This window comes from Lepisosteus platostomus, chromosome 2 (assembly GCF_059453375.1).
Source record: "Lepisosteus platostomus isolate fLepPlt1 chromosome 2, fLepPlt1.hap1, whole genome shotgun sequence".
NCBI lineage: Eukaryota > Metazoa > Chordata > Actinopteri > Semionotiformes > Lepisosteidae > Lepisosteus > Lepisosteus platostomus.
Window position 1 is genome coordinate 33,696,538 of NC_142612.1, and position 25,130 is coordinate 33,721,667.

At 39.1% G+C, this 25,130-nt stretch overlaps 2 protein-coding genes across 3 annotated transcripts in view; one reads left to right on the forward strand and one right to left on the reverse strand.

Annotated features, from left to right (window-relative positions):
* The window catches only part of LOC148676326 (chymotrypsin-like elastase family member 1), a 99,053-nt gene that overhangs the window by 44,675 nt on the left and 29,248 nt on the right, over nucleotides 1-25,130 (forward strand). The gene's annotated exons all lie outside the window — the stretch shown is intronic.
* Nucleotides 752-6,279, reverse strand: LOC148676329 (histone H3-like centromeric protein A). 2 transcript variants are annotated; one of them, XM_088606341.1, is made up of 5 exons: nucleotides 6,141-6,279; nucleotides 4,914-5,028; nucleotides 4,280-4,395; nucleotides 3,802-3,876; nucleotides 752-1,300 (listed from the first exon to the last, which is right to left on the reverse strand). In XM_088606341.1, exons 2-5 carry the CDS (start codon nucleotides 5,011-5,013, stop codon nucleotides 1,169-1,171), a joined length of 423 nt encoding a protein of 140 aa, XP_088462467.1. In that variant the 5' UTR covers nucleotides 5,014-5,028; nucleotides 6,141-6,279; the 3' UTR covers nucleotides 752-1,168. The 2 variants fall into 2 exon arrangements, with proteins under 2 accessions (XP_088462467.1, XP_088462476.1); XM_088606350.1 differs by having other exon boundaries at nucleotides 4,914-5,051; nucleotides 6,141-6,209.

The following is a 25,130-nucleotide window of genomic DNA, read 5'->3' on the forward strand; positions in this document are numbered from 1 at the left end:
ATTGTATTGATTGATGTCCTGTTTTGCATCTGAAGCATGTGCTAAGTCTTTTGATTTTGTTAGAGCCTTTTGCACCTATATTGTCCTGTTTTGCAGAAAGATGGTTTTGAGGTTTGGTTAACTTTTTGAAAATGAGAACTTTCAAGAATTTATCTCAGGAAAACTGTGTTAAATTAGCACATGAGATTGCAAATGTCATTTGCAATCTCATGTGCTTCATTAAGAAAAGAATGCTGCTCTGCTCTGTAGTCATTCCAGAGCAAGCAGGTACATTCTGGGGCTTAAAGAAAATTGACAGGCTGAAGTAAATTATTTTTTTAGTCTTGAAGAACTATTAAGTTGAGACCCGATTCAAATATTCAAAATCCTCCAAGGAAGTGAAAAGGACAACCCCGTGGACTTCTTCCATTGTTTAGTTTTTCTTCTATTTAAACAGCACAAAAACTGGACAGAAAAGGAAACTACTGTAGGAAGAAGCAAGGGTTATGAGAAGAGATGTGGAGGAAGGAAAAGGATAAACAGCAAGCTGGGGGAAGGAAAACTATTATGGATGGGAAGAAGGATTTGGGAATAAAGCCTGTAATGGTCCACAAATACTACAGTATTCAGTCATTTGTTGAACTGAACAAGTACAGTGGCAACAGAAGGCAGTAATAAGAAAGAGGCTACTACCTTTATCTGACTCATTTGACATTAACACCGTAACGAGAGAGAAAGGACACTCCATTAAAACTGCACTGAGAGAAAAAAATTAAAAGTTAAAGGACATTTAATGGATATTAAAGTACATTAAAATCGTACTGAAAGGAGAAAATACTGTACATACTTAATTACTTTCTAAAACAGAGACTTCATATTCCTGTAGCTTTCAAGTCAACTACTGTTACATCATACCATTAAATTAATATTCTTAGGTAGAGAATTCAAAGAATATTTTGATTAAATAAACTTTAATAAGAAAAATAAAATCTTTACTTAAAAAAACATTTGTGAAACAGGAGTCTAAAACCCAAAGAACATTTAAAGAATTTCCAACATAACCACTGGAAATACAGCATCTGTAACAATGTCTAACTATCATCCAGCCAGTGAAAAATCTTTGCAACATATCAATGTGTTATCGAGAGCAGCTGGTGGCCATCCTGCTGAACGGTGCTGGACTGGCTCCTCACACGCGGTCCTCAGGACCCCGGATACGGCGGGCCAGCTGGATGTCCCTGGGGAACAGGGTGACCCGCTTGGCATGCAATGAGCACAAGTAGGAGTCCTGGAACAGCCGCACTAGGAACGCCTCTGCAGCCTAAGAGAGGGCAGAGGTGTAGATCGGAGACACTGGGCGCATTTCCCAACAGACAGACCATTTCATGAATTTTAAAAAGAATAAAAATACACTGCTTCCATAATAATGAAACTTCATTCTTCAGTCCTTTCAGATGCAAGTACGCATTCTCTAAAAAAGCCTTTGCAGAAAAACATTGTTCTACCAATATTTCTCACATTACAATGTCTGCAAACAAAGGTTGTATCAAGGCTAACAGTTCAAAGGTTTCGATAGTTGAGTGCCATCTTCAGACACCTAATTAGAAACTAACTCAAGAATAAGTCGTTTCTACTTTAACCAAAACTTACTGGCTTACTATTTATTTGTCATAAGAATTTCTTTTTGTAGTAGCAGTTTGAACGATCCAAAATTTGTCTTTAAAATTAATTTCCTTGCTTACACATAAGTAACGTGAAGGAACATATGCATAGACTTTACAACACAAAGCAGTCATGATCAGGTAAAGACGGACCTTAAGGTAATGAGGAGTGAAATAACACCACAGATTTGCCTCCTGCAAATCACTATAAACAAGTTAAACCACATTTGACAGGTGAAAAAACAAACATTGTAAGATTGAAAGCACCATCTCTGCTGAACTATTAGCTACAGTCCAGCAAGTGGCAATGAAGTGATCATAGACTGCTGTGCTCTATCACTAGTGAAAGACCATTTAATTACATTAAATAGGCAACCAGGTATGATCTCAGGTATACAGTGCCTTGCGAAAGTATTCGGCCCCCTTGAACTTTTCAACCTTTTGCCACATTTCAGGCTTCAAACATAAAGATATAAATTTTTTATTTTATGTGAAGAATCACCAACAAGTGGGACACAATTGTGAAGTGGAACGAAATCTATTGGATTTTTGTGGGGCGTGCAAAATTATTCGGCCCCTTTACTTTCAGTGCAGCAAACTCACTCCAGAAGTTCAGCGAGGATCTCTGAATGATCCAATGTTGTCCTAAATGACTGATGGTGATAAATAGAATCCACCTGTGTGTAATCAAGTCTCTGTATAAATGCACCTGCTCTGTGATAGTCTCAAGGTTCTGTTGAAAGCGCAGAGAGCATCATGAAGACCAAGGAACACACCAGGCAGGTCCGTAATACTGTTGTGGAGAAGTTTAAAGCCGGATTTGGATACAAAAAGATTTCCCAAGCTTCAAACATCCCAAGGAGCACTGTGCAAGCGATCATCTTGAAATGGAAGGAGTATCAGACCACTGCAAATCTACCAAGACCTGGCCGTCCCTCTAAACTTTCAGCTCAGACAAGGAGAAGACTGATCAGAGATGCAGCCAAGAGGCCCATGATCACTCTGGATGAACTGCAGAGAACTACAGCTGAGGTGGGAGAGTCTGTCCATAGGACAACAATCAGTCTTACACTGCACAAATCTGGCCTTTATGGAAGAGTGGCAAGAAGAAAGCCATTTCTCAAAGATATCCATAAAAAGTCTCATCTAAAGTTTGCCACAAGCCACCTGGGAGACACCCCAAACATGTGGAAGAAGGTGCTCTGGTCAGATGAAACCAAAATCGAACTTTTTGGCCACAATGCAAAACGATATGTTTGGCGTAAAAGCAACACAGCTCATCACCCTCAACACACCATCCCCACTGTCAAACATGTTGGTGGCAGCATCATGGTTTGGGCCTGCTTTTCTTCAGCAGGGACAGGGAAGATGGTTAAAATTGAGGGGAAGATGGATGCAGCCAAATACAGGACCATTCTGGATGAAAACCTGTTGGAGTCTGCAAAAGACCTGAAACTGGGACGGAGATTTATCTTCCAACAAGACAATGATCCCAAACATACAGCAAAATCTACAAAGGAATGGTTCACAAATAAACGTATCCAGGTGTTTGAATGGCCAAGTCAAAGTCCAGACCTGAATCCAATCGAGAATCTGTGGAAAGAGCTGAAAACTGCTGTTCACAAACGCTCTCCATCCAACCTCACTGAGCTCGAGCTGTTTTGCAAGGAAGAATGGGCAAGAATTTCAGTCTCTCGATGTGCAAAACTGATAGAGACATACCCCAAGCGACTTGCAGCTGTAATCGCAGCAAAAGGTGGCTCTACAAAGTATTAACGCAAGGGGGCCGAATAATTTTGCACGCCCCACTTTTCATTTTTTTTATTAGTTAAAAAAGTTTCAAAAATCCAATAGATTTCGTTCCACTTCACAATTGTGTCCCACTTGTTGGTGATTCTTCACATAAGATAAAAAATTTATATCTTTGTTTGAAGCCTGAAATGTGGCAAAAGGTTGAAAAGTTCAAGGGGGCCGAATACTTTCGCAAGGCACTGTACCTTGCATTGGCAGACAAAGGTAGACAGTAGATATGGTTGGTTTTCCTAAGAGGTGGTTTTCTGGAACAATTGACATTATTTAAAGACTTATTCATATCTGATGTATGTCACTGGTATAGAGTGACTAGACAATAAAGTACCACTAAACTACTGCAAGGTGTTACCTCTTGAAGCGCGCCAATAGCAATGCCCTGCCACTTGTAATCCATCACAAACATCTGCTGACAGACCTCACGTACCTGAAAACACACAATGTCATAAATTTCAGATGCTGGTTGGAAAAGTATCGACTTAGCTCAGGCTTAAGGCTTAAGTGGACCAGTTTAGCTTTCCTACAGAGATGTGACACTGCTGGGGATTCTAGAAAACCCCACAATTGAGCTACATAGGAGTGTAGAGGTTCCGAAAAGCCACAGGAGTTAAACTCCAACTGATTCTGCTTTGTTTTGTGCTTCATTGTTGCAGATCCTGCGGTCTACACTCACTGTTCCTGAGTGGCGTGAATGTAGTAGCAAAGCACAATGCTACGAAGAACAGCATGTATGCGTTAATGCCACCAACAGTGCTCTTCTGTTTTAAATTCCAGTGTTCAGTGCACTGGATCAATGTATTTTCCCTGACAAGGGAAAGAGAAGACATTACCACTCTGGCAAAGGGGCCTTTGCGTAGCAGCAGCTCAGTGGATTTCTGGTACTGGCGAATCTCCATCAAAGCGCGGGTCCCTGGACGGTACCTACGCTTTTTCACTGGCTTCTCCCCTTGCACAAAACGGACAAATTAATACACTGTTCACACATAGGGATGAGGTAACAGAAAGACGACGAATACTGTATGCGTGCAGATAACCATCCTGCAGTTCTCTTACTAGGTTTGCAGGACATTGTTTATAAATACAGTCCTGAACTGACTAAAAAGAAATTAGAGGACTTGACAGATACCATACAAACAACAACACTGGAAAGATAAATGGAGAAACACTAATTTGGTGATGGGAGTCAGAAAACAATAAAGATTCTGTATATAAAGCTATTTATATGTAAAACCTAAACTGTTAGATATCACATGATTTAAGCTGCAAATATGGGAGAGATGATAATAGACTGTTAACCCATCTGCTTGCCTGCATTGTCTGAGTCACCACTAACGTACATAATTAAATTTACAAAGAGGATAATACAGTAACTGAGTTCCTCAGTGAAACAACACCCAGCAAACAGAGACACAGATGGACACACACAGAAACACAGCGAGTCACAGTGGTGGGCTTCACACTGACCTGCCCTGCCAGATCGCCGGGGTGGTGATGGAGGGGGGGGAACTCGGCGCTGAGGGACCACAGCCTTCCTCTTACGAGCAGAACCTCCCTGATTCCGCATTTTGCCGTGCTGAGCCTGTATACACGAGGACAATCAATCTACACACAGATGTGCTGTACTGGACACGGGAAAGCTAACTCACCTGCCTTTGCCTGAACAGGGGACATTATTGCAGGACTTGGCTTGTTAATTCACTTTTAATTGAAGTCTAAAAATGCGGTACAGAAAACATGAAAAAACAGAAGGCTTACTAACAATAACTTTACTCAACTTGTAAAGCCTTATAACATTTAACGAAATTAGTTTACTCAATATTTCACCACGTTCCTTTGTTTGTACATTACATAATATGGAATCCCATGCAATAAGATAGAAATACTGAATAACACAGAGTAATAAGGAACACAAGAATCTTAAAAACTGTAACATCTTAAACCCCAAAATATTTCCTTAATGAAGTAATGCATTAAGAGGAATGACATTTTAGATTTCCAAGCACGTGAAAAGAGGTTTTTCTCTCAAGAGAAATGGAAAGCTGGTCTCCCCTGTCATGTGTTCTGACATAACTACCGCTCTCCTCTTGGATTCTGGTCAAGCAAACATTCCCACTTCTCATCGGTGATGACTGTAAGTGTTGTCCATAAGCCACAGCCAATAGACTTGTTCAAACACACAGACCAAGAACATACGGAAATGTCATTTACGTTGTATTGGGTTAAGCAAATGGAGAAGGAAATATTCCTCCATAATAAATAATATAAGCTTTAAAAAATCCCCATATTGTGTTATCTAACGTAGCCAGCAGTACTGATCCCTGCACATCACCATCAGCCCTACACTATGCAACGCGATATCGACAGATATTTTACACCTATCACGGCAAGTCTGAAATATCCCATAGATACATGTAAAAAATACATTCAATCGTGTGCATCTTAATTGGGTCATGCAGTTAGAAGCATAACTTTATGCGAAAGAAACATGATATTGCGTAATTATATTATTCATTTCTCATTGAGTATCCAGAGCCTCTAGGATGTATAAACTTACACAGAAAAAGTTGTGAAATGGTTTCTAGTTACTGGAACCAAGCGGGGAAATAAAATGCTTGACCTAATTTAAAAATATATTCGACTATATCGACCTAGTATTATAAATTAAAAACAGTTTTTTTAATACAAACATACCTTTACTTGTTTTAAGCAAAATGTTGTTCAACCTCGTCTCTTGCAGCAGATAGAGTATTTTAAAAAATGCATTTAATTAATAAGACCGCCTCTTGCCGATTTGTAGCCAATAGCGTGACGGAATGCATGATGAGTGATAGGTTAGTTACCTAACGGAAGGAGCCATCGCCATGTTTTGCACCGCCTTATCTTGGTATGTTATTTTGATTGGATAATTTCTTTCAAACCACATCGTTCGTTGATTGGCTGAGCGGCCTGTGAGCCGAGATCTGGGTTGTTTGTGGAGAAGCATGGATTAGTAAACTCACAATATATTTGCGTTTAACTGGATTTGCTTGTATTCGTCAGCTAAGGCAGCCCCGCTAGGGAACAATTCAAAGACATGAACAGAACGTAAATGCGTTGGTTGACATGAAGGTCTTCCTGATGACCATAGGGGAATTTCATAAAGCGAGAATACTCAACCGGAGAACTTTAGCAAATATGTCGATGAAAGTCTTGTTGTCCGGTTTCACGAAGCAAGATTGAATATTTTCTGGTTACCTGTAGTAACACATCCAGGTTCGGTCAAACACTGCCTGACTTTGCGATAAACAAGTAATAGGTTTATTCCATAATGAAAAACAGAATAAAGCCAGGTGGATGCCAGAATAAAGCCAGCCAATAAAGGTGGATGCTGCACATTGGTGGTGGTGGAGGGGAGTCCCCATTACCTGTAAAGCGCTTTGAGTGGAGTGTCCAGAAAAGCGCTATATAAGTGTAAGCAATTATTATTATTATTATTATTATTATTATTATTATAAAGCACCTGAAGAAGGCTCCTGTTGACACCTGAAGAAGGCTCCACGGCCGAAACGTTGTATTTTCTTTCTTCTTTTTTTCAGCATGGAATAAACCTATTAAATGTTATATTAAATAGTATTACTTGTTCCTTTGCAGCCTACGCATGCTGATGCAGCTACCTACCTGAACTACTTTGTGATAAACAGTTCTGTACAGTTATCTAGAAATCCTCTGCAAATACGTCATTTTTGTCAAGGGATCCAGTGGATATAAGAGCAATTGTGTAGAGTGAAGCTACAGGAGCAACATTAAGCAAAGCGAATGAACAGTGTTGGTAAACAGCCGAACTTCAAAGTAAACGTCCTTCAACCTAATATAGTATTGCTTGGAGCGTATAACAACATTATGCAATGCAGCCGAGTATTGCTTGCTGGTCAGCAGGGGTGTCCAAACTACGGCCCACCACCGGCCACCTAGTTAATTTAGATTAGAACTAGATTTGGCATGATATTAAGTAAAAAAATGAAGTGACGCCGGAGGCCCGGGTTCGAGTCCCCAGCGGTACCCACGTGAACTCGAGAGCGCTTCACTATTTTGAACACTAGGTGCCGCCATCACGTAAAATCACATCTCAAACAATCTTAACAAGAGCTGCCCAGTCAACCGTTACAGGTGAGCCCTAATAATCATACCTGTTTTTTAGATAAAGTGTGAAGTTTAGTAACAATAACTCACCTGGGTGAATCTGCACTAAAAATTTTCAGTGCTTAATTAAAATTTTCAGATTTTCTATTGCTTAATGAAACAGGTGGTTGTCATTGAATTCCCACACCTCCTTATGGTAGATTTCACATACGGACAGATGGCGTGGCAGGAATACCACTGAACAGCAGAACTTGATCTTGGTGTGAGGTATTTGTCTACAGTGGAATACTTCCTGCCGACCTCTGACCTGTGGTGCAGTGATGATAATGAGCACTTTTCTATTAAGTGTTGGTCAGTGTCTCTCTAAGGGTGGTGTATTTGTATTTCTTGCCTCAAGTTCTTTTTGTTCTTTACTATTGATCAAGGTCCTTGCACAGACTCCCGTTATTATCCACACAGTTTAGAGGTGATGTGGGGTTGCACAGCAGGTTCAACTGTGCCTGGACTGGGAGGGGGCTCTGGAGCAAGGTGCAAATACACAATGCATTTTTTCACCTGGCCATCCGGATGATCAACATGGTGGCATTGTTTGGCTACAAAGCAAAAAGTAGTTCCTTAATTAGGGGTCACCTAAACTGCGACATACCCCTCTCGCAGTTCTTTGACTGCTCGTCTGTGCTAACCTATGTGGTACAGTACCTTAAAAGGGGTAGCAGTGGAATATCCTCAACCTGGTTGATTTCTTTAACAGCTGCCCTGTTACATAAAGAGACTTATTCCATGGTGACTTGCTAATAAAGACATAAGATACGGGGGGGGGGGGATTCACAGATTCCAACAGACAACTGATTACTGATGTCTGTATAACATTATTTACATACTATTATTTTTACTAAAATTATTATTATGCTAAAGTTAAATTTAATCTAACAGTACTTTTCCTTGAATTTAGATCACTATATACACCGTATTAATGTTTAAAAATGTATCTAAATCCTAAATTTAAAAACATTAAATATTAACCTCTTTATCCAGTCCACAGGATATCAATCCATTGCACAACACACACATACAAACCACAGAAACAAACAGGCTAACATCCACCACAGCTTGTTTTACAGAAGCCAATTAACCTGAGCCGAGCAGTATGTGGGAGGAAACTAGAGCACCCAGAGGAAACCCACACAAACATAGGAGAACATACAAACTCCATAAGGATAGCACCCCAGGAATAGAACCGAGGGCCTCAGCACTGTGAAGCAACAATATTAACCACTGTACCACCATGCTGCCCTACATGTTAAATTTATATTCTAATAAGAATATCTCTTTAACATTATAGAGATGAAATTTCAAAATATTTAATGTTTTGGTCTAGATTTTGCTTTGCACACTTTACTTCACAGGTTCACACTCAGCATTCTCTGTCACAAGATTGAGACCTTGCTGTGCTATTCTCTGTGACTCCCTTTTTTCTCCACCTGTGCAAAGAAAATAAACTCATAGGAACTCTCCACTATCTCTAGCTGACTTGGAAATATTATTAAGGCTTCCACTGGTCCTTGTGTATCCCTTTATTTGTTAGGTATGCAAACCAAAACCTTGTATATACTTTAATTTAGTCTTTGTAATTTGAAAGATCTGCATCTACGGGATGCTGTTTCTCTTGCTTCTTTCGGGGTTCTGACATCTTTGTCCTCCAGGCCAGGTTGTTGTTCTCTCAGCTACCTGAGTTAAGTCAATAAAGAAAACCAATTCAAATCACACCTCTGCCTTTTATTGATCTGCATTCAGCCAAACTACTGCATCCAACTAAAATGCAGCATCATGGCTCCTTGTTTTCCAATAGAGGAAAAACGTATCTAAGTAAAACACCAGCGGACAATAACACAGGCTTGCTGCAGAATGTCAGCTTGCTCTTGGTGGGAGGAAATGTGCTCTTTTCATTGGTACACATTTGGAAAGTTATCAGATAAACTCAAATACATTCAGAAGCTCAAGGTTTCTCAGAGTATTTTATCCTTCCAGTTGTAACACCAAATATGGGTCCAGATAGATTTCCATTTCCCAAGATGCACACGATCTTCTTTCTGTCTTAACAAAGCACCACATTTGATTTAAACAATTCTAGCATTTGGAACTGAATAGATTACAGCAGCATGAAGAAAGCCATGGCTTATTTGAAGAAGCTCAAGTGGGTAGCTGCGTCAGCATGCAAAAGAGCAGGTAAGAGTTTATTCCATGCTGAAAGGAAAAGAAAAGAGATGCAATATTCTGTTTACTTGCTACTTTCCCTCTCTCTCCCTCACACCTGAAGAAGGCTTCATAGCCAAAACAGCCATTATGTCTGTTTTCTTTTCCTTTCAACATGGAATAAGACTTATTTGTGCCATACTGTTGACATGCAGCTGCTTGCTTCATGCAAGAGTTTGCTTTTGCCAAATTGGCATCTCTTGCCATCTTTTGCTGAGTCAAATACAAAGAAATAGCATCAGACCCCTTCTTCTTGTTTTACTGTAGTTATTATGCAAGAACTGAAGCAATGCTCACACGGGAACATCCATAGTCCTCTTTTATACCATTGTAAACATGGTTTAAGTCTATTGACTGTTAATTTTCCTCTACTGCCTGAGAATTCACCAACATTGCCAGATAATAATTCTTCAAACTTCACTATCAGCAGCATCTATACTGACACGAGCTTTGCAAACTGATTTGAAACATGGCTTTGCAATATGACTTTTTTTCTTTATTTCCCTACATTTTCTACATTTTCATTAAAAACCATATTTTTTCCAATCTGCATACTTAAAAAAATACAGTATGTATAAAAAACAAAAGATACATTTGTGACCCAACTGTAATATTAATGTTATAATTAACTATAATTTTGAAAAGGGAAAAGTGATGCCAAACAAAAAGCAAATGTAAATTATGCCAAAGGGTAGTTCAGAATGTATTTCTGCTAATTCTGCTGTTCTGATAATCAAATACTTCATAATAATTCCATAATACACCACTTGCACTTTTTAATACTGGGTTTGCAGAGATATTTGGAGCATCCGAGTTGATACATGATGTTTCATCTCAGAGCTTTGAGTAGGTATCTGGTTCAGCATGTATAGGCTGCAAAGGAACAGGCATTTATTAAACAGGTTTATTAAATGCTGAAATGAAAAGAAAACCTTCTTCAGGTGTGATGGAGAGAGTAGTTAAGAAGGGGCAAGGAGCAGGGAGCAAATGGGCATGAATCAAATGAGAATGAGTGTCCAAACTGTGTTTTCAAGAGGAGAGGTGTGAAAAGCTGAAATCTGCAAATGAATGGAAATTATTTAGAAGGAGATTGTCGATATGAGATGATGGGGAAGTTGTCATTAATGGTCCTGGGGATAGAAAGGGTGGTAGGGAAGAAGGTGAATGGAATAGGGTTGTGAGTCCCAGAGTTCCTATTTGGTTTGATGATCTGAGATGTGTTTTTGTCTCGGGTGAGGGCCCTGTCAATAATGAGTTTTAGGTATCCTTTATCAGTGAAAAAAGAGTGCATTTTGAAGGTTTGGTTATGGAAAACCACATTATTGTGGAATTGTGGAAGTGGAATCTCACCACAAACTCAAGTCACTTTGCCCTTTCTGGGACTGTGCTGCTACCATCCATGCAGAGGAATGCTGGAGAACACAATAGAAATATCTGAACATCCCATAGAAACCCCTCATCTGAGAACCAGATATACAGTATCACTACCATGTATGAGATCCCTCAGAGTCTCTGGTGTCCGGAGCAGCACAGAATCTACACTCGATCCTGCCTGGAAGCACAGCAGTGAAGCACTCAGACCACAAAGTGCACAGGAGTCAAACACCACAGTGCAATAAAATTTCTGTCATATGATGCACAGCAATGTACTGTACATACAATGTACTGTCTCAAAGCTGGTGCAACTATTAATTGATAAATAACAGGAAGACAACACATTAAGTGTTGGAGAAACAGTATACTGTACTGGATCTCCTTAAAACTAACAAAATTATAATAATAATAATAATAATAATAATAATAATAATAATAATAAACTTTATTTTATATAGCGCCTTTAAAGGTGGCTTCTCAAAGCGCTTTACAGGATGACAATAACAATAAATAAGAAGACTACAACAATAAATAAGAAAATTTCACAATTATACAATTATAATTACAACAATACAACAATAACAATAGAGGAGACCGTGGAAGATGGTAATAAGAAGAGCAGAGGGGTGAAGAATGGAACCAGTTAAGTAAAGGCTTTTCTGAAGAAGACGGTTTTGAGTCTGGATTTGAAGGAGTTTAGAGAAGGTGACTCTCTAATATCCTTGGGCAAAGAGTTCCAGAGCTTGGGGGCATAGCAGGAGAAGGCCCTGTCGCCCATACAATGTAGACGGGCTTGGGGGACAGTAAGGAGGGCAGAATTTGAAGAGCGGAGGTTGCGAGGTGGGGAGTAGGGAGATAAAAGTTCAGACAGGTATTGAGGTGCCAAGCCATGTAAAGCCTTGTAGGTGAGCATGAGGATTTTAAAGTCTACGCGGAATTTGACCGGAAGCCAGTGCAAGGACTCCAGGATAGGAGTAATGTGAACACTTGCACTAGACCTGGTCAGGATTCTGGCTGCTGAATTTTGGACATACTGCAGCTTGTTCAGAGTAGATTTAGATACCCCAGGGAATAGAGCATTGCAGTAGTCAATTCGAGAGAATACAAATATGTTGATCAGCTTTTCAGCCACAGTTAATGATAGCATAGGGCGTAGTCTTGCGATATTTCTAAGGTGAAAAAAAGAAGTTTTGACAGTATGCTGTACATGTGGGTCGAATGTTAAGCCAGAATCGAATATAACCCCAAGGTTTTTCAATTTTGATTGAAGCTCAAGTACAGAGCCATCTACAGACAGGGTTACAGGACTGGCTTTACGAAGTTGATGGGGGGTACCAATAAGCATGACTTCAGTCTTGTCACAGTTAAGATGAAGGAAGTTTTGAGTCATCCAAATTTTTATGTCAGAGATGCAATTAGATAGAATAGAGACAGCCACATCAGTGTCGGGTTTGGTATGGAAGTATATTTGAGTATCGTCAGCGTAAAAATGAAAGCTGAGGCCATGTGATCTTAAAAGCTGACCAAGTGGGAACATGTAAATGCTGAAGAGCAAGGGGCCCAGTATTGAGCCCTGGGGGACACCAGACTTGACAAGACCAATTTCAGACCTGTACCCATTGAGAGAGACAAAGTGACAGCGATCAGTGAGGTAAGACTTAAACCATTTTCGGGCAGTGTCAGAGACTCCAAACATAGTCTCGAGACGAGAAAGTAAGATGTTATGGTCAACAGTGTCAAAGGCAGCACTGAGATCAAGAAGGATGAGTATGGAAAGAGAACCAGAATCAGAAGCTATTAGGAGATCGTTGGTGACTTTGACTAGGGCGGTTTCTGTGCTGTGAAGTTGACGGAAGCCAGATTGGAGGGGTTCGAAAAGGTTGTTTGTCATGAGGTGGTTATGTAACTGAAGTGTGACAGCACGCTCTAGAATTTTAGAGAGAAAGGGTAAGTTGGAGATGGGGCGAAAGTTGTTAAGATTGTCGAGAGCCATGTTAGGCTTCTTTGGCACTGGGGTAATAGCAGCAGTTTTGAGGACCGTTGGTACAATGCTGGTGCTCAAGGATTCATGTATTATATTGAGGACAATAGGACAGAGAGAAGAGAAACAGGACTGGAATAAAGTGGTGGGAATGGCATCTAAAATAGATGTGGTGGGTTTCATGCGCGTAAAATTCTATCTATAATTCATCATTGATAATATGTAAATGTTTTTTAACAATTCCATCTGATTTTTCCCATTAATAGTTTTACCACATTTTTAATAAAACAAGTAGGACTTTTTCTATCCTTATTTCTCCTCCTATAGATTAGGGATAACAAGTGATTATATAACTTCAAAAATGTAGATCCTTAATTTAAAACACTACTATTAAGTTAAAGTAGTAGTGGTAGTGTGGAGCCATGGAACAGACAACATTATTCTGTTGCCTAACACTCACACTTACTTAATACATACTGTATGTTTTTACTTATTTACTTAACATGCATTTACTTTGTTTGACTTCCTTGACAATAATATTTCACATTATGCGTTTCTAAGATATGTACTCTAAAGTAGGTTGAAGTTTACTCAAGGGTCTGTGTAGTAAAGCACAGAAAAGGAAATATACTGTCCACCGCAAACATGACAAGCTTCATCAGAAGTACAATTCAGTTCAGTTTATTTGTCATATGCACAAGTGCAATGGAATGCTTTGAAATACAAACACCAGAGTGAACATTTAAACTGTGAAGAATGAGGTTAGTAATGCAAATTATAATGTGAATTGCAGGTTCAGCTTCACAGTTTCTCTCACTTTTCTCTGTACTCATTTGAAGCTGATCATGATGGATCTATAGGTGAAGTACAGGGAGTTTTTTTTCTTTATGTATTTAGTCCGGCTGCTTGTGAACATTGAGCAGAATTAAAGGTGAGCTTCACTGAATTAATATTCATTAAAGTACTGTAATTGCAAAGTGCATTTGAGTCAGGATGAACTTGGTTACATGTTCCTTCAAGGATTAAACTTACAGATGTGTATAGAAAAACTGAAAGATGGTGGGAGATGAAGAGATAATAGTTTATGAAACTCTTTAGCTGCCTACTCCCCTCAAAAACAGAAGCACCACAATCTGATAGCTGATATAGATAAATAAAATCTGACTTCATATCATTAAAATAGGAGAAGCTGGGTTGTGAAACATCTCACAGAGTCAAGCTGATTGACACTCCTCTGCACTGTTTGAGTCTGGAGAGAATTTTACAGAAGAGTCCAGGTGAGCAGAGGGACAGAGAGACTACATACACTGTTGGTGCTGGTGACCAGGTGAAAGTCCTTTTCACTCTCTTCAGCAGACAATCTAATTGTCCTCTGGCACTTTTAGAGAGTTGGCATTTATTACTTTTTTCCAAAACAACTGTACTAACGGCTGGCCTGTCTCAGGAGTGGCTGGAAAGCATTTCCACTCCAAGTCTGTTACAGCCCAGGTGAGCTTTTGTATCTCTTGAGCCACTCTAGGTGGCCAGGTACAGATAACATGGTTATGGAGTGAACTGAGATACAACAGGCAAAGTTTGAAACTTTGAAAAAGACCATTTAATTTTAAATGGCAAGAGTACTTATAACATCCTACAGACAGGCAAACTATTAAAATTAAAAATGCAATATAATATATATTATTATTTTTCATATGTACTCAGTTGGAAATGATTTTATATCCATTGATTTATTGTAGTAAAAGATACAAAACCAAAACATGCCTTCAAATGTTGCACACTTTTGCAGGATTTTGAATGAGTTGGTTAAACCAAGATTAACACATGGGTTTCTGTGTGTATTAAGGAGTGTGTAAAGGAAAGGCACAATATGTGTTTGTATGTGTTAGTGAATGGATGTAGCTGTGTACAAAATGTACAGCTTTCTTTATGTATTTCTTAGTTTATTTATATATTTGTTTGGATCTGTTGACTTTCCATTAACATTGATCATGTGTGAATGATCACCAGACAGTACTTAACAGTGCTTTTCTACATGTTCTCCCATTTCTTTTTCATTTCTATTTTTATTTAATCTTAATTTCTATTTTGATTTGTAACAATTATATCATTTATTTATTAAGTTGCAGAAAATGCAGCCAAAATATCTATTTTTTGCAAATGTCAAAGATATATAAAAATAACTTTTCATACAGTATGACAACAAAACAAGCAGTATGAAAAAAACACTTACTGTATACTGTATGTGGAGGCGTTTAGTGATGTTTGAAGCTGCTGAAACTGTTTCGTTCCTCAGCCTTCTTAAATAAACATTCAAGTGTTCTCAATTTCAAGCACTCTCCTTACTTAGGATGGTACAATGCAGTGCTGCAGTACCGTAATGAACAGTGAGAAATATATTTTCCTTACATGATTAAACTTGGTATACTCCAGCAAACCGTGAGAATTAGTATTATTAAAATTTGGTTGTTAATAGTCCTTTGCTCTTCCAAAATGCAAATATATTTGTCCCAGTCCTAGTGCCGTTGTGAGAATTGTTCTCCCTGACTAATTGGAACAGCTTTTAGCATTAGACAAGCAGCTGACATTAGTAAAGCATTTGTAGTCTTTCGTTTTCTCAGTTGCAGGACAGACCACATCTCTCGCTCAAGACTCAAATTATATTGCATAGCGAATGTAGCACAACTGAGCCTTGTTTGGTGTGCGTAGTCTTTTGAGCAATTTTTAAAATGGATCTCTTGTTCCTCCATCGTGGTTCAGTTAAAAAGATCTGTGAAGTCTAGGACACACTTATTTAATACTGCCCATCAAATTGGCATCAGAGGTTTCATACAGTATATCTACTACATCAGTACATTTGTATATATTTTAATATTATAACGAGGAGGTTGTGCAGTTTATTCAAGAATGGTCTATGAAAACTGATTTATGCTCAACCATCTTTAAATCCATCCCGTGCCCTAAATGGAAGTCAAAGTCAATGTCCTCCTGGAATGGATGTAATCTTTAACATCATCAATTATCCTGGAAAATATCCACAGTACAGGCCTGATTAGGGTTTTTGAATTAAAGAGAACCCTTTGTACTGTACATCCTTTGTGAAAATGCTGATATTTTATATGTCTTTCTCACTACAGACATTAGAAAGACATGTCAAGAAAAAAACAGAGATGCATTTTATTGTCTTTTTTCAAAAGTTTGTTTCACATTGTGGCACACTTATGATGTTAATTTCTCTATTTAGGTCTTCCCTAAAATATCTACTACCTTTGATACAAATTTGAAAGTGATTGAATAAATATAAAAAATTGCATGACTTTTTATTAACACAGGACTTGAATTGGTTTTCTCAGTCTTCCAAAAATGTGATATTCATAATGAAAAGAATAAACCATCTACTATTTTATTGTTTTATTTCACTACTGCCAGGCTTTGAGAGTCTTCTTATAATGTTTACAGTTAAAAAATGCCTTTTTTTGTATTTATGTATTTATACAGTACTCAACAAGTTTAGTAAAATAAAAAAAACTTTTACTTGCAAAATTCACAATGAAAGCACCTTTTCAAAGGAAGGGAAAACATTATGTATTTTAGTGATTTTTTTGCTTTTGTGCTTGCATTTTGCTGTTGAACAGATAAGTTATAAAAATATAAAAAAGTGTTTCTCTAAATTGAAATGCAAGATGAATATTCCTGTGAAAAAAGGTTAATTTGCTTTATGCTGATGTATCTAGTTATGAAACACAGTAGTGAAAAGCTTAGGTTATCTTGTGTTTTGTCATATATAGCCCATGGTGTTGTTTTGATTTTGCTGGTAAAAATACATACTATATTATTCACTCGTTGTGCAGTTTCTGTCTAAAGTGCTGGTTAAACTTAAAGGTCATGGGGAGGATATTGGATCTGCAATATGAGAAACAATGAAAAAATCTTGTATAAAAGTGTAGCATTGAAAACAAATACACACATTGAGGCAGATATGCCTACCACGGGATCTATGCAGAAGCTTAAGTACAGATGCAGTTCAAAGATATATGAAATATCTTATTTTCTTGATTGGATGATACCTTACACATTGTTAACTGGGGGGGGGGGGGTTGTTTTTCTATTATAATCCAGATGATTATGCATTTTTATGATGTTCCTGATTGACATACTGTACATATCTTAGTTATTGTCAAAAATATAGTATTACCTACCTACTGTAACTATTGTTGTTTATCTGCTGGTGCATTGTGGCTCTACTCAATAAATTACTACCTCTATCAGTCAGTGCATCTCTTGTTAATTCATGTGGAATGCACTGATGGTATGCACAGGGTCTTTACCTCAGCTGAATAAAAGTTTCTGTGGACACCACAATATTTGATACATTTGCTGCCCATTTGTTGCCAGCCCCAGGCACATCATTGAGGACAGTCCTCTTCGGTAGAGGTTGACAGTTCTGGAGAGTTTGAAAAGTGGTGTTAATAGACACATACTGACTTAACACTGCACTGAGAGAAATTAATACTGACACACTGCAGATACATCGAATGGTCACCACTGTAAATTAACATGGCACTGAGTTAGAGGGGAATGAATACAGACACACTGACTAACTGTACACTACAGTACATTAACACTGCACTGAGAGAGGGGGGTTAATGCAAATACACTGGATGCAATAAAGCATTAATACTGCACTGAGAGAAGGAAAGAGAACTCAGATCAGGATCCTATAAACTCTAAACATACTAAGAAATATACGAATAGTCTATAATGGCTGACATTCAGTATCTTACAATTGTGCAGCATCTAATGTATATTTCTCAGGTTTGTTAGACGTTTTATGGGTTTATAAAACCTAAATGAATCGCAGTATCAAACACAGTAATGGACTGGGTCTGTCTGCTCTACCTTTGGTGGCACACATGCCTACAGCCCCCAGGGCGAGCAGAAGAAAAATTGTCTTCATTGCAGAGAATCAGTTCTGGAAGAGAAGAAGAGTGATCACACATCTGAAAGGGTACTATGACAATGACAAAACCAGTCTGACATCAACTAAAGTCTGTATTAAATATACTTGCATTTTGGAAGGCCAAAGCACTGCGATTAATCACATTTTAAATGGAGTTTATAACGAAAGTTCTGCGGGGATGAGTTCAATCGGACTCAGTTGTCAGTAATTAGCTCTCTGGCTCCGTGCCAGGCTGTGCTGTGCGGTTTGCGACGGTGCGCTGCTGATGTTCACTGACCGGCTAGTTAGTGTTGGCTTTAACTAGCAAAGTTTGCGCACAGGAGAAAAGATGACTGTGGGTCCCAGCAAGTCAGGAAGAGGACCGGTTCGTTCCTGATGAAGAGCTAGTTCTGAATAGTGATTCAGCTGTCCACAGTTCTGACCTGTTCACGAGGCCTGCTGCTGGTGCTAACCTCGGGTGGATCCTCTGGTTACTCTCTGGCATCCTCCGCTCTAGACTCTTAGAACAAAGGAAAGTTCTAGTACTCGGACACACTGGCCGTTCCATGGTTGTCCGGGCTGAGTCTCAGGATGGTCAGGAGGCGCGCTGCGAGAATGTCCTGCCCTTAGGAGCCTTCTGCTCCTGGGCCGTCCTGCCCTGGAATTCTCCTTTGAATTCCCTTTAGAATTGTCCACAGAATTCTCCTGAATCCCTTCTGAATCTCTCAGGCTCTCTGTGTTGCCTGTTTTTACCTGGAGGAACTTCAGCTCATTCATTGGCTGAAAGTTCCATGGGCATCAGAGTCCCACGTGGGTTACTCGGCCCTACCAGTCCCTGATTGGTTGATCAAGGTGAGATGTGAGTCACTTACTCCTGACACTTAGGAATGCAGTCCAGATGTCCATCTGGCACTCCCTAGACAGATAGGCGCCAATGGACGACCATTGATCATGATAGCCAGGCTTAGCTAAGTGCATCCCCCTTTGGGAGCTGTCCTAGGAAACCTTATCAAAGGAAACCTTAAATCAGCCTGCATGAATAGTTTCTCTGTGGCTGCACCACAGAGATGAACAGAGAGATGGGCCTAATTTGGGAAAGCTCAGAAACACTTAATTCTGCCTTATTAATAAGCCTCGCCGCTACAGCAGGAATGTATGATTGGTAGCAGCACAGTCCCAGAAAGGGCACAGTGACTTGAGTTGGTGGTGAGATTCTAATGAAGGGGAAGGTTACTGCTGGTATAAGATCTCTATTGTATTTTGCATCTCTTGATGGAAGTCTGGTGGCAGGAGTTTAAACTGGACAGGAAACCAGGGAGGGAAAGTGACCCTGGTTATGGTGCATTACTGTGTGCAACTGTGGCTGGAGAGCTGTATTCCAAAACTATGTAAACCTGTGGTAGGACACTGGTCCCACATCCTACTTGTCCCATTCCCAGGTCATTCAAGCAAGATGTTGCAGCCAACAGGGCAATTCTTAATTAAGTGTTTTCACAGATCATCCTGACAATTTCTGTATAATATGGGATTATTGTGAAGTATTTGTCATGACAGCTGCATTAGCAGATATACATCCTGAACTGCCCTTTGGTTTTTGTGTTTATAATGTTTGCCTGGTTTTGTTATGTCTTTCAATATTATATTTTATTATTATGTCAATATTAGAGTAAGGTCACAAATTTGTCTTTTATTTTTTACATGTATGAGTGAATGTGGGCAGTTTGACAGCATCTACTGTATCCATCTATTTTCTAACCATTTCTCTGTAAGCAACGGGCGCAAGGCAGGGTACACCTTGGATGGGGCACCAGCCCATAACAGAGCAGACACACCAACACAAACACACACTCACAACCCAGAGTTAACCCACATGAACAAGGGGAGAACATACAAGCTACACCCATGTGTGGAATTGAACCCAAGACCAAGACCCAAATATCCTCTCACATTCACAATACCAAGAACATTCTGCCAAGTGTCACCATGGTTTCTTAAAGCAGTCGGTTGATTTTTACAGTACACATATCCATACAGTACATACATTTTATAAATAAGCAGAACCTGAAATTCCCACCAAAAGTCTCACTAGTGATTTACATGCCCACTTCATTATTTGCACTGTTCATATCCCTGGCTACTTAAACCAAATCACACAAAAATAATTGCCCCCTGGTCAAAGCCACATTCCAGTAACATTCCAGTAAGTATCATCCCGCACATTTCTTAGCACTTCTGCAAATTAGTTGGCTCCTTAAGGGCTTCAGAAAACCAAAAGCACTTTTGCCATCTAAATAATTACCTTCAATAATTTAACCTTCCTGCTCCAAAATGTCTTCTGCTCACTTATCACCTCAGCCCTTGACCCATTATACTTTCTGGCTTCCATCTTTTCAGATGATCTGAATTTATTGCCATTTGCAGCTTGTTCGACTTTCTTCTGTATTCCTACTCATCAGATCTTTTAATTTGCTCCAGCCGTACACCTTTCATCTCATAAACTAAAACACACCACGCAATGCCAGATGCATTTATTGAATACGTTAAACTAAATTACACGAACGGCCCTTTGAACCCCTCTATTCCGAACGCTGTCAAAACATTCTGCAGTCAACCCACCCATCCCACTGTTCATCGATGAGAATCAACAGGTAGTTTCTCACACTATTTCCTACGCCACAACTCTTATTTCAGATTTCAGCCACCAAAAGCATAAACTCTGCTGTTGAAGGATTCTGCATCAATAGCATCCAGGTGGGGCTGCACACTGGTGGTGGTGGAGGGGAGTCCCCATTACCTGTAAAGCGCTTTGAGTGGAGTGTCCAGAAAAGTGCTATAAAAGTGTAAGCAATTATTGTTATTGTTGTTGTTGTTATTATTATTATTATTGTTATTATTATTATTATTATTATTATTATTATTATTATTATTATTATTATAGGGTTCCCACTCTTTTGTTTAGTGGTTCTGTCAGCCTCATCCTGATGTTTCCTCAGGCAGGCAATTTTATTAGTTAATCCACATTGCATCTTTATTTTGCATTAATTGGGGATATGGGAAACCTATTTGGTAAGAAGGGTATTTCTTAACGTGCAATTTATTCATCTCATACAGGAGCAAAATTGGGCTCCTGCATTCACCTAGATGGTGGTCTGACTGATATCTTCTAAAATTGCCTTGGCATCCACTGAACATAAGTGCATTGAAGCATGCTGTTAACAACATACTGCATTTAGGACTTAAAAATGGAAACATTAGATAATAAATAGAGGGTGAAGAATCTATTAATCAAAGGCATTCAATAAAAAGAGAATAGATTATGAAACTATTGGGGATACTGTACAGCTATAGTATAGTGGGTAAAATAAATACTGTTTTACCGGTTGAATTAATGGGTAGGTTTAGGTTTTCCACAGGGAGAATGTCTGCAGGTCCTGACTGCTCTGTTGTGGCAGGGTGACAGAGTGGTTAGCTTTATGGCTCACCATCCTGGGACTCTGGGTTCAGTTCCTGGGGTGCTGTCTGTGTGGAGTTTGTATGTTCTCTCCATATTTCATATGGGTTTCCTCTGACTGTATAAAGACATACTAGCTGGTTAATTGACTTCTGTCATAATCTGCAATTTTGTAAACAAAAGGGAAGATCAGCATATTGAAGCCACATGGTAATAACACATTCAGGTTTTAGCACTTCTGAAAAACTGCTGTGAAATACAGGGACTGAAGTTATAAAGCTAAGTGTTCACTTAGGATTTTAAATTAAGGGGGCGGAGGGTGATATAAAATCGTTGATAATCCATTTTTTAGACTTGAGACTTAGACTTAGTCAATATAAAATTCTCTCTCTTCTTGGTTGTGTTTTTTATGTATCTGAAAAATACAGTTAAGTAAGGTTTCATAGTTTTCACATCTATTTCTTCTTTAACAATAGAAAATATTTCCTGAGAGTTCATGTTGAAGGGAAATTTCAAGAGTATAATTTATTTAATAAATATAATCTGATATGTTTCCGCATAGCATCATCTATATTTATCAAAATAGAAAATATTACTCAAGGGGTTTGTTGAATTGTGGCAGGGTGACAGAGTGGTTACATGAATTTTGGCCAGTTACATGAATTTTGTCTGCAGCTTATGGACAGCTGTCAGCTACCCTCCAGCAGGGCTACCTCCCCACTGTGGACTACGCCACCTGCTCCAGCAGCTCCTGGTGGGGATCTACAGTAAAGTCCACCATGATCTGTGCCGGTGGTGATGACTACAGAGCAGCCTGTTTTGTAAGTATTCCCTCTACAAAACTATCACTTTGATCGACAGTCCAACAGTGCAAGATACTGTTGAAACAAACTTGAAAATGTGGATTTTAATGAGTTGCAGAAATGTAAGAAAACAAGCATTAAAGGCTCATACTAGACTATTTGCTTCTATTTCTAGTGAAATAATTTACCTCACTGCTGTGTTCAGTCTGAAAATAAGTACATTGTTCATGAAAGCAGTATTTCTCTGTTCATCATATGACTGCATTGATCTACCCAGTGCAGTGTGTGCATAGAGGTTGCACTGCCTCATCTCTGATGGTTGGGCCCATAAATCTAATTTTAAATATACGCCATTTTAACCTCCTCATCAGGGCAATTAGCGTTCTTAATCTTTTTCTATGTAAGCAAGGAAAACCGTTACTTTTTCCCTTACTAACTTTAAATGTTGTTTTCAGACTACCGACAAAAATCTTTGTTTCAGTTACATAAAATGGTTATCACAATAACAACAAAAGAAAGTGAAACATGACTTGTTGAATTTCTTTTTGTTGCTTTGCTACAAACCTTGGCGTGCGTCTTACCCTCCTTCCACAAATACAGAAAGATGGTAGCACTTGTTGTCTTGTCTCACTCTGGTAATTATATTATTACATAACTGCTTCCAAAAACCTCGATCTTTTCACCAGTGTTCAAAAGGGGGGAAATATTGTGGGCACCAGGTTTTATAGTGTTTTTCATACTGTTTTCTATCATCATCATCACTGTTCTATTAGAGTTCCATTTGTAGCCTTAATAATACTGAACACCCTTCTAATCTGTTTCACCTGCCAAATAAGTGGCTTTTTTGCCACTTATTTGCCACTTTTTTATTTGCCACTTTTTGGGGGGGAAGTTCTACATTAACAAGCTTCAGTAAAGAATGCTTTCTGGCCATTGTTTGCTTTGGTGCAGCATTTCCACTCCTTCAGTAATCGTAATGGCCACATCCATAGAAGGGTGACAAAGCAGTGCTTCTCCTCTGAAGTGCTGGATTTTACATGAAATCTGAGCCCAAACCAGGCTGCTGCAAAGGTGTGAGTGGAGGGATGCAAACGTCAAGTGTGAGGGAGAAAAGGGGCTTACGTATAGTATTAATCATTTTTAACCTGTCAAGAATTTTTAAATGTCATGAAAGATAATGATTTAGTAAAGTCACTCAGGACAGGAAAGTTGACTGGAAAATTGCTAATGTAGCACTCATCCACATACTGTAAGGCTGACAAAACTGTACCAAGTACTGAGAGGAATATTCTGGATTTTAAAACACGTAAGGTCGTAGAAATAAGACTTACAACATTTATGGTTAAATAATTCACTGAAACATTATGTACTGTATATTGTTACAGGCTGAGATAGATGCCAATCGGGGTGTTTTAAGACTGTAGATAAAGAGTGTAGCACCTGGCACTGTAAACATTTCCAGCTTCAAAACACAGGGGATGTTTGCTGAGATGCAGGAGGTCCTGAGTCTGTAAACAAAGCAACCATGAAGTTTACCTTGGTTTCCTGACAAATCGATTAGGTTCTGATTAAGTGTTATTCAATATTCCAGAAAGACACTATATAAGATCAGATCAAGACAGAAGAAAAAAGAGTGTGAAAGGGGGAAAAGAAAAGGGGCAGACCACACGAGAGAGAGGACCACATGAGAGAGAGGACCACACGAGAGAGAGGAGAGAGAGGACCACACGAGAAACAGACGGAACTGTGCTGCCAAGTCCCTACTGCAGGATCATCCTGAAAAAACCCGAATGGAGCTAGGTATTTGAATCTTGCTAATAGAGCTTGCTATTCTGTAGCTTTTTGGAGTTCCTGAGTAAAGAAATTAATTTGTTTAAAACTGCCTCTCCTGCTGGGTGAGCACCTTGGTTGGTGCATTTTGCAGTTCAATAGGGAGATAGCGTCGCATTTATTTTGTGGCATCCAGTTTAGAGAGGTTCAATCGTAGATTGTATTCCTTTTATTTTAGAAGGCAACTTGACCTCTGTAGGCATTATTAAAGAGCCAAATACATACCCCAACCCTAGCAGGTTAGCAGTCTGGGGCTTTCAGGTACATCTAGATCTCTAAAACGTCTTGTCTGTAAATACACTAAATTGTGTGTTGTATGTTTATGCTGTGTGTAGAGTAGTGTGTGTCACTGTAATTGTTAATAAATATTTGTTTATCAAAATGCACTATATTACGGTTTAAATTATATCATAATTTAACACATCCAAACACAAGTCTGAAGTCCAAAGAGTACTTTATTTACAGTGCAGAATAACTGCTTCTATTCCAACACAGCAAAGGGTATCACAGCATATTGGTTTATATACCAGCACTCTAACATGTATCCCGGCACAGTGGTTTATATCTCAGCACAGGGGTTTGTATTCAAGCACAGCAGCTGGTGTCTCAGCGCTGTGGCTTGTATTCCAACACAACGGCTTAAATTTCTACACCTCGGTTTGTATTCAAGCACAACGGCTGGTGTCTCAGCACTGTGGCTTGTATTCCAATACAGCAGCTTGTACCTCAGATCAGTGATTGGTTTTAGTTTCACTGCCTTCTCCATCTCTGCAGCACAGGTTCCGGCTTCTCCCTTGTTCTTTATTTCTCCCTTGGAGGCTTCAGGAAAAGCAATGACCGCAGCAGCATCACACTAAGCATGAGTAAAGCCTACAGAAGTCAGAATAAAACATAGATATTGGATGTGAATTTAAGATACTGTTTATACAATATT

What these genes read in the sequence shown, in the direction of transcription:
- LOC148676329 (XM_088606341.1), bottom strand. Translation starts at nt 5,013, where the DNA reads ATGCGGAATCAGGGAGGTTCTGCTCGTAAGAGGAAGGCTGTGGTCCCT. An exon ending in AAGGCCCCTTTGCCAGAGTG is followed by an intron (nt 3,877 to 4,279) that starts GTAATGTCTTCT and finishes GTGTGTTTTCAG; the next exon opens with GTACGTGAGGTCTGTCAGCA. An exon ending in CTATTGGCGCGCTTCAAGAG is followed by an intron (nt 1,301 to 3,801) that starts GTAACACCTTGC and finishes GCCCTCTCTTAG; the next exon opens with GCTGCAGAGGCGTTCCTAGT.